At 37.6% G+C, this 10,073-nt stretch overlaps 1 protein-coding gene across 1 annotated transcript in view; it reads left to right on the plus strand.

The window, feature by feature from the left end:
• TRPA1 (transient receptor potential cation channel subfamily A member 1) overlaps positions 1 to 10,073 on the plus strand; it is a 71,826-nt gene that overhangs the window by 21,888 nt on the left and 39,865 nt on the right. Inside the window, exons 2-8 of the mRNA XM_009272666.2 lie at positions 5 to 82; positions 2,789 to 2,951; positions 4,200 to 4,375; positions 6,177 to 6,284; positions 6,705 to 6,813; positions 7,172 to 7,317; positions 8,793 to 8,929. Coding sequence (XP_009270941.1) covers positions 5 to 82; positions 2,789 to 2,951; positions 4,200 to 4,375; positions 6,177 to 6,284; positions 6,705 to 6,813; positions 7,172 to 7,317; positions 8,793 to 8,929 — 917 coding nt within the window. The remainder of the gene's footprint in view (positions 1 to 4; positions 83 to 2,788; positions 2,952 to 4,199; positions 4,376 to 6,176; positions 6,285 to 6,704; positions 6,814 to 7,171; positions 7,318 to 8,792; positions 8,930 to 10,073) is intronic.

Consider the following 10,073-nt stretch of genomic DNA (forward strand, 5'->3'; position numbering starts at 1 on the left):
GAAGGCAGCCGTCTCCAGCTCCTACCAGGGCGTCGTCTGCGAGGCGGATGCCGCCTCCGTCGCCTCGCAGGATGTCTTCAAGGTGCGTGCGGAGGGGCGCGGAGGAGGTGGGGGTCCCGGGGGCTGGGTGGTGGGTGTGAGTGCGAGGGGACAGCCTCGGGCAGCCCAGCTGCCTGAGGCACCGAGGCCGCCGTGAGACAAGATGGTGCCCAAGACTGGGGCTCGTGTGAGGGCGTTGGGGCAAGGAGGGGTGAAGGTGGAGGGTGAGGTGGGTGAGGGTGAGGTGGGGGCTCCGGAGGCAGCTGTGCAGGCTTGGCATTGGTTACGTCCCAGAGACCCTTTCCTCCAGGATGCCCTTTCCCCTCACTTGTCAGCGGAGCCATGAGGGAAGAGCTGTGAGGGGTGGGAGACAGGCTGGGAGCTACCCTGGCCCTGGGGCGTGAAGGCACAGGAGACTGTGGCGTTGGGTGGCCAAGTCTGGACTGGGGCAAGCGGGAACACAGGAGGGGAGCAGGTGAAGGAGGATGCAGGGTGGCAGGGGCGGGTGGTGGGCAACAGGCGGCTGACACAGGGCTCACATCCTCCCTGGGCACGGCTCCCCAGAAAGAGTCCCCGTCTTAGAGGGAGGTCCACAGGTCATGATGGGAATGAGTAGACCATCTAGCAAAAATGTCCTGAAAGGTCAGTTTAGAAGCGCTGGAACTGTTATGAAGGGAAAGGGAACCCGCGGCACAACCTACAAATGCAAAATTGCTGCCAGGAAGGATATAACCTCTTCCCTTTTTCATAGAAAGTAGGACAATATTTATATTGCTGCTAGGGAGACCTAGACAGAACGTTAGGGAAGCCTTTTTTAACGGCAAGAATAATTCAGCAGAGGAAGAGGTTGCTTATGGGACAAATGACTTGGGTAACTTTGGAGATTTTTAAGAGCAGGCTAAACAAATTTGACAAAGTATGTGGATGGGTTTAAAGACCTCTTGAGATCATTTCCAGACTTTTTTTTCTGTGTGCTAGCTGTAGTCCTGAGCAACACCTCTTCAGCATAACACGGCTTGTCACTCTGGTGGGTGATTTGCCACTACAGAGCTGTTCAGGCAAAGTGCAAAGGAGCTGCTGTTGTTTAAAATAGCTTGCTTTGCTGTTTTGAACCAACCGAAATACTGAGAACACCTAACTGATTTCTTCCTTTCCTATTTTGTTAATGAAACACTGCAGTATTGGCTGAAACATCTTATTTTTGTTGATAGAAATTAACATTGTGCCAAATTTGGGCACATTTTGTCTTACATCGACAAAAAATTCCAATGTAAAGAGTGGCAAAAAGTGATCTAAATCAATAGAAAGATTTGAAATTCATTACAATTAAAATTGAGTTAGAATATTAGAAGGAATAGAAGATACCGGGCTCTATAATAAGGTTTTGTTAAATAGCTTTTTGATGTGTATAAAATGTATAGATATTTGTGTATGTAACTGATCTCTTATTTTTATGACAGTTGAGCCATCTTAAATACCCTTTCCACAATGATATGACCTGTTTTCTATTAGCTTTTTTAATTGCACTTTTGAAGCAGATGTTACCCCTGTATTTGGCCCCAATCTTCTAAACCTTTAAACGCATTTGTAACATTATTCACATGAGTAACCTCACTGAGGTCAATGGGACTATTAAGCTGAAGGAAGTTAAACATGTGCTTAAGTGTATGAATGGGCTGTCCCGTAATGTATATTTGCTTAATGACAGCAAAAATTGTTGAGTCTTTGTGGCTCAGGGGACCCTGGAGAGCAAAATTTTCCTTTTCTTTTGCAGCTGAGGAGGGAACAGTGATTTTAGGGGATTTTCTTTTTTTAACCTTTGCTTGCTTACACATCTTTGGGAAGGTTTGCATTACTTTTGATAGGCATTTTTCTCCTTTTTTTCCCTCCCAATTTGTTGAATTGGTTTTCTTTTTTATTCCCTTTTAATTTTTTAATAACTTGGTTTTAAATTCCTGCCCATTCTACTGCAATAATTTTTTTCTATCACTTTTCTTCATATACAAGTATGGGTTTTGAAACACTCTTAACAAAAATACTTGGAGAACATCATAAAGTAAGGATCAGCAGGGTTTCCATAGTGGGCTTTGGTTGCAAAGCACAGTAGCAGGGAGGTATTAAGGTGTCAGAGGGCTGAGCTGTCGGAGAGGGGTTTGTTGTCTTACACTGTGAAGATGCTGGGTTGTTTCAGACTGAGATAGTAGCCCATGGGATGCTCTTAGGATACTGCTGAAATGAAACAATTTATTGGTTGCTCTGACATAAAGAACATCACAGAAACCCAACAGCTGACCTTGAAAGCCCAGGACGTAATATCAGTCTCTATAGAAAGATCTAGAAAAGGAATTTGTCAAGATTATTAATTTTTCCTCTCTGTTGAATTCATTTGACGTGGCCACAGCTGGAGAGAGTATAAAACAGTAAGTGATGAATTTGCTTGTTTGAGATTTTCCATGGTGGAGGGAGGATCTTGAGCTCACTACAGAAGACAAAATAATGTATTCAAGATAATTTCCATTTTTGTTAATTTTGCACTGTTTCTTATCTGGATCTGATTTTGCAATCAATCACCTCAATCTGAGTTTCACTGTTGACTCAATCTGATCAGGATTTGTGTACTTCTGTATGAAACTAAATAGTTGGGAGAGAATTATTGAGCAGTAACATGCCCGCAGTAACACATTATAGCATTGCTAATGTCTTGCCTATTAGAAGAATGAGAAAATGAGAAAATTTGTGTCCAAAATAGGTGATTTCAGATGGAAGTGCCTGTAGGCTACGGAGCTTCATTAAGAAGAATCGTTCTGGGCTTACTAAAGTGGATGAATTAAATGCCACCCCACTGCATCATGCTGCAGAAGGAGGTCAAATAGAATTAATGCAGCTGATCATAGACGATTCTTCCTGTGAAGGTAACACGCATTTTATGAACTATTTTATTTAACAGAATAAAAAAGTTCAATAATCAAAGTGTTTGTTACCCAACTGAAGCAGAACTGGTATGTGTGATCTATATTTATAGATTTAAATATAGTTCAAACTGTCTGCCACAGTTTGCGGTGTCTCGGATGTGGTTTGGGTCACCCTTGTTATGTTAGGACTGTTTCCTGTCTAATGCAGTGAATCGATATATCTTATTTTGTTTGGGACTCAGATTTACAGTCTTCAGATATGAAAAAAAACCTGCAGTGAAGTTTCCTTATTTATGTTATGTGTCTTTTGTTACATTTATAATACTGGAAATGTAAAAGAGAATTAATTTGGTTTCTTATACTTGTCATTCAAGTTGTCATCACAACTTGTTTACTTAATAGTGGGGAAGAATAAACATTTGATGAGATAGGCCATCTAAAGAAATATAGGGAAGAAGTGGTAAGTAGGAGAACATGGGGCCTTGAATGATGGAAAAACACTCTGTGTAAAAGGTGTTTTTTAGTAGTTATTAATAAGCATTGTGAACTACAGAGGTCTCCACTGATAGACTGTGGGCTACTGAGCAAACATACAGTGACCCTGAAAAGCTCATTTTTTCACCTAATGATGGCCAATCTAATTTTAGATTTTTCTGGCTGAAATATATTCTTTTTCTTTTCAGTATATAATTTTTGTCTTAATTTTTTAGACTATTTGTTGACGTTTATTTGCAATTTTGAAGCTCAAACTATATGTGTAGAACAGACCAGTTTTATAACTGGCGTGAATTGATTTACTTCTGTGTTCTTAAGTGAATCAGAATAGATATGGTCTTTAATCTTCTTACAATTCACAAGCACTTATTTATTATCTCTTATTTTGTTCTATGCAGCCTCTAAAGTAGTAGCTGCAAAGTCAAGTAAGATAGGAAAGAGAAGAGACAAGGAAAGAAGGAAATCAAGTAACTCTTGGAGGGAGAAAAAAGGTATATAATAATGGGCAAGAAATAGACAGGTGTTTTACCCCTCCGATCTCTCTAACCAATACCGTGTATTCAGCACAATATTTAATCCATTTAACATGATGCACTGCGTGACACGCAATCTTTCCCTTTTTCTCCTCAAAGAAATGCAGTAGCACAGACCTAAACCTCCATTGAAGACACTTTTTTTTTTTCAGTGTGATCAGAACATTTGATGGTTTTGCTTTGGTTTTGGCTTTGTTTTGTTTTCTCTCCTTTGACCTAGTATTAAATGTGATGGATTCTTCTGGAAATACCCCACTGCACTGGGCCACAAAGAAAAACCAGGTTGAAAGTGTTAGTTTGCTTCTGAGCAGAGGAGCCAATCCAAACATTCTCAACTCCAATATGATGGCACCTTTGCATATGGCTGTGCAGTCCCTGCATAATGAAATTGTTAAGGTAAGTCTAAAGCCCACATAAATATACAGACTTGACAAGTAGCTCAACAGCAGCTGCGTGCAGAACACCAAGACCTTGTTTATGTATGCTGTATCTCCTCATATGCTTTGTTTAGCAAGCAGGATATGTAACATATGATGCTTATAGAAATGTTTGTGTCTTCTTAGCACAGCAAGTAAAAAGTAACTTACTGATTTATATAAATACTGATTTCTGTGCTGTGATAGTAGTTGTTATGTTTCATGGAGAGTTCTTTCAAATTTTTCCAAACACAAGGAATTTTCTTTAAAAAGGTTCTTTTTAACATTAAAATTTCATGTAGGCATGTGTTATTTCAAATGTTTATGTTCTGATTTTTTTTTTTTCACAATTCTATAGGGAGTCATAGAAGTATCAAAATTTTCTTGAAACTAGTGTATTATTTTTTCTTGTGTATTTTTTTATGAAAACCAGATTAAAATTAGTCAGAAAACACAGTTCTTAAAACCAACAGTGTAATAATCATTTGAATAATAGCAGAACTAAAGCTGCAATTCAAAATCACAAAAATATATTGTGAAGAAATTACTAAGGTGTCCATTTTGAACCTTGTAAAATAGCAACAGCACTGAGATTTTAAGCAGCATAATTTTTTCATCATTTGTCCTAGTGCAATGAGAAAGTTTTCACTCCATATGTGGCATTTGGATAGAATTTTAGAATTTGTAAAGTTCTTGAATTTACTAGGTGAACACAGCCTTAACACCACATCACTTGCTTTTCCCTTTAAAGTTGTCTCTTTTTCTAGTTCATCCAAACAAAAGAAAGAAAAACATATTCCTGTATTCAAGACTTAAAATCCTCCAGAGATTTTCAGTGCTAAAATATTTCACTGTCCTCATATCTTTTACAAAATCTGTATCTATTATGAATTAAGAACAATAAAATCTGAAATACAATGACTTTTTTAAAATGGGCTTTGTATCAGGTTCTGGGTTTGGGTTATTTTACAGCTCTGCTCCTGACTAAATATGTGCTCTCATTTTTTCCCCACTCTGTTGTTTATTCAAGCTAATTCTCCTTTGGTTTCTATTGTCAAATTGCCCAAGAGTTATTAAAATGTGCCAGTTCATCCAGTACAGAAAAATTCATTGAAATTACTGAAAGACAATTAAATAAATATGTAGATAGAGGAATAAATATGTGGTGCAGTATGGTCATTATCATTTCCAGATCCTTTGCTTCTCAAAAAATGCTGGAAGCAGTCATAGAGGTACCTGGTGATACTGATAGCTCAGTGTTAGCTGTTAACATAGGGGCTGAAGGAGGAGTTCAGGACAGGAAGGGTCCCTGTTTTCATCAAGTCCCGTCTCCCTTGGTCTCATGTAACTGTCCAATAATCGAGCAGCATCTGCAACATTGCAACTTTCCAGGGAATACAGAATATTACAAGACATTATAACAAACTTAAGTTGAAAATCCCCATCTCAATTTGCTACAGAAAAGATTTTCTCCCAGTATTGGGGAAATTGTTAAATAAAACTTTAAGATACTCTGCAACTATGTGCAGTGTTTATCCTAGTTACCCAGCTGTCTGCTGTAAAGAATTCTACTTTTCTTTGTTCTCACCTTCATTTTTCACCTGTATATTTTTACATTCTCCCTTATTTTGTCCCTCCCCTGCCTATGCATTGTGGGCTGTTGGTATGCAAAAAGAATAAGTCGCAAGAGCGCTAGGGGTGATAAACAACCAAAGTAATGGTATAGGCCTTTGTTTTTGTATTTGGCTTATGGTTGACTGAATGTTTTCTTGAACATTTAGATTTTAGTCCAGCATAGCAGTACAGATGTTAATTTGGAAGGTGAAGCAGGGAACACACCTATAATTGTAGCATGTTACAAGGATAATCCTGAAGCACTGACACTCCTGGTAGGTGTAACTATCTATCATCTTTTGATGTGATTCTGTTTACCTTGATGCAGTGTTGTTCTGTTCCTGTTTTCTGTCTTTGTTCAATGGAGGAAGGTTAATCATGGACCTAATATTCAAGTTACTTTGCATAGGTTACTAACAAATTTTAATCTTTTAAGAGCATATATAAATATATCTGAGTGGCAAACAGAAAAAACAAAAACTAATTTTGAAGGTCATCAGAAAACAAAATGAAGCACATGTATGTATAGATGTATGGATGTAACATGCAAAAGATGTTTGTATATAAACTTCACCATGCATATACAACATAAAAAAAGGAGACAGCTACCCAGGAGACTATACCTGTAATAGTATGTTCATTAGTCAGAATTTTCTGTATGTCATTAAGCTATATCCAGGCATTATTTTTTTCAGATTGAAAATGGAGGGAAAATATGTAAACCAAATAAAACGGGATGTATGCCTATCCATGCAGCTGCATTTTCAGGTGCAAAAACATGTATGGAAATTCTTTTAAAAAAAGGTAAATACGTTGTTCCCAAGCAGTCAGTAAGATTTATTATTTATAGTAGCATTACCAATTTACTGTTTTAATTCTCGAAGAACTGTGCAAATAAGCACTTATAACTGTGATTTAACTTACAAGAAGTTAATGCAATTATTCCTGTGAGCAATTCATGCTAGTAACTTCTGTTGGATTGCAGCAGCAGCTTAACTGCTTTCCTAAAAATGTGCCCATCCATTGTTTAATGATATATGTGAAAGGTTCATATTTTGAGGGGGAGAATATTATTCCACAGTTAATATACTTGTTTTGAAAGCCTTGATAGCTTCTGTTACCTTTCTCGCTTAAAAAAATTCCATTTATTTTCATTTCTCAGGTGAAGAATTGGGTCACTCTGCTAAAACCCACATCAATTTTACCAATAATGGAAAGTGCAGTCCACTTCATTTGGCAGTTCAAAGCGGGGACCTTGAAATGATTAAAATGTGCATTGAATTTGGAGCCCAAATTGATCTAAAACAGGTAAAACTTTGAATGGAGCAAAATATAATTTTGATAAAACCTAGATATCTCTGAATCTCTAAGTGGTATGAAAAAAAGATGAGCAGATAATCATTGCTCATTGTCTCTTCCAATGCAAAACCTAGGGAGCAGCAAATGAAAACAAATCTCCAGTTCAAATCAGGCAAAATGGCAGGTTTCTTTACACAAGTTACATAGGATGTTGTGGCTATGAAAAGTTTGCATGGATTCAAAATGCATTTGGGCAGATCCATAGCAGAAAAATCAGTCCTCGACTGCTGAATACAGTGACATCCCCTATGGCTTAGGAAGTCCTTGAGTCATAAACAGATGGAGTCTGGGAGAGCACTCTGGAGAATGGTACGGCCTTCTTCACAAACTCTTTACTATGCTATTGTCCGTTCTCGGAAATGGGATCTTCGATCTGACCCTTTCTCATCATTCTTGTTTATCCTCAGCCTTGCCCTGGCCTTTACAGTGTCTTCTTTGTAAGCAAGCACAAATTTGTGATACTACTGCTGCCACCATGATACTGTTGGTGTAAGGGCCTGTGCCCAGCTTCATGATGAATAAATATTTCGAAGATATCTGTCATTAATCAAATTGTTTGCAAGGCTCAGATCAACTCATGAGAGCAAAGATAAACATGGTTTAGCCTTCTTTTATTGGTTTGATTCTTTGAACACACAGCTTTTGAAGGAGATGATTTACGCTGCCGATTTTGTGATGGGTAGGACTGTTTTGAGAATGCTTATGGCATTGTGGAAAAGCCCACTCCAATGCACTCACTGAAATGTTCCTGTTCTAAAAAGGAGAAGGTCAAAACCCTCAGGCATGTATCAAAGCTAGTTTGTCCCATCTAGCTAAATGAAATCCTGTTTTGGCAAATCTTGTTCTAATCATTTATTTATTGCTTAATAATTTTATGACTGTCTAGCCTATGATAGTGTAATAACATATTAGATCAAGTTATTTTTAACCTGCAGAAAATTTTATTTAAGAACAACATCTAAGGAAGATTCCATTTAAGGAAGTCAAAAACATCTTAAAATAATGCATTTTCTGTATTAGATAGGGACATTTGTTTGCTCGTTCATTTCTACTGTCTACCTATGTTTTTCTGTAGTTTTCCTTTGCTTCATCTCTTGTATTAAAGGGTGCTGTGTTTGTCTGTTTATTAATTCAACTACAAAAAATTGTTGAGTGAAATTATCTCCTATCTTAGGGATTTGACATAGAATAGTAAGAAGCTTTGTAGTGATCCTTTAAAACTCTCTCTTTAGTCTTTTCTGGTCTTTAAGATCTCTTTAGAGTTCCACTACTTTAGTTCAAGACTAAAGTTTCATTACTTGCATAGAAATTTAGGCATTTAGGAATTATGAATCCTGGGCTAGATCATTAGTGTGTTTAATAGGTTGGAGGTTAGGTTGTTGGGGTTTAAATATTTAAATGTTGCTTTATTTTCCCATTTGTAGAATGAAAAATGCACAGCACTTCATTTTGCTGCCACTCAAGGAGCAACTGAGATTGTAAAATTAATGATGTCATCCTATGCTGGTGAGGAATCCATTATTGATGCTGTAGACGGGAATAAGGAAACGCTGCTACACAGGTAGGAGGCTACTCTGCCAGACTTCACTATAAATTGTGAGCCATAATATTGTTAATTATTTTCAGCATCCAATTATATTTTATATAGTATACTTCGGAACACCCTTCCACATGGGTTGGAACTTCTCCATGGGATGGGGGATGGTTTTAGTACAATATGAAAGAGTCAGTAATTTGGGCAGAATGTTAAAGATTTTGGTGCTGATATCAAAATCAAAACAGTTCCAGTTACCTTGGAACCAAGTCAAGGAATGGTTACTAACAGTTTGTATTGAAAATTTACTCCAGTAAAGTAGTGGGTGAACAAGTTTATGGAATTGTTAACAGCTTCTGAGGTTGTGAAACAAATGCCCTCATCTACTGGGGTTATGTTCTCCAGAAAATGAAAGAAAAATAATATAAACAGTTAAAAAAAATATTTTTTTTTCCCCCTAAAAAATTATCTTATACCTGATCAGCTACAAGTAGATGTTGGTACACTTCCCTATGACTACAAAGTTGCAGATGGCATTTGTGTATGTACTAATCCTCTAGACTTCTAGTCTTTCACAGTCCATTTGAAACCAGAGCACTAGACTGTGGAGAAGTTTCCTCACTCTTCTGTAGCAGAAAGACGCTTAGTTAAATGTGCTGGCTACCAACTCTATGGAAGATAGTATATTTCCCCATCTATATATTTTTGCAAGAAGGATATGTCTCACTGCATTTAAGTATAATAACTTTTCAGTGTTATTCTACAAGGAGTTTTACAGTATGAAATGATTGGTAGACAGTTAGAGACTGTGGAGGTGATTGTTCTTTGGGCACAGTATAAAGTGGAATGATTCAAAGATAATTGAAGAAATTAAAAGGGGAGTGTGTTGTAAAGTTAAGATAAGGTTTGGTACACTTGGAAATGCTACCGTGACAGAACACTACTGAAGACAAAGTGATGACAGAACACCAAAGAAAATTGTACAGACACAACGTACTACTTAATAGATAACTGGCTGTCATATTGTCCTGGTTTCGGCAGGGATAGAGTTAATTTCCTTCCTAGTAGCTGGTACAGTGCTGTGTTTTGGATTTAGCATGAGAATAATGTTGGTAACACGCTGATGTTTTAGTTGTTGCTAAGCAGTGCTTACACTAGCCAAGGACTTTTT

The sequence above is a fragment of the Aptenodytes forsteri genome, unplaced genomic scaffold, assembly GCF_000699145.1.
Source record: "Aptenodytes forsteri isolate BGI_AS27 unplaced genomic scaffold, ASM69914v1 Scaffold62, whole genome shotgun sequence".
NCBI classification, from domain to species: Eukaryota; Metazoa; Chordata; class Aves; order Sphenisciformes; family Spheniscidae; genus Aptenodytes; species Aptenodytes forsteri.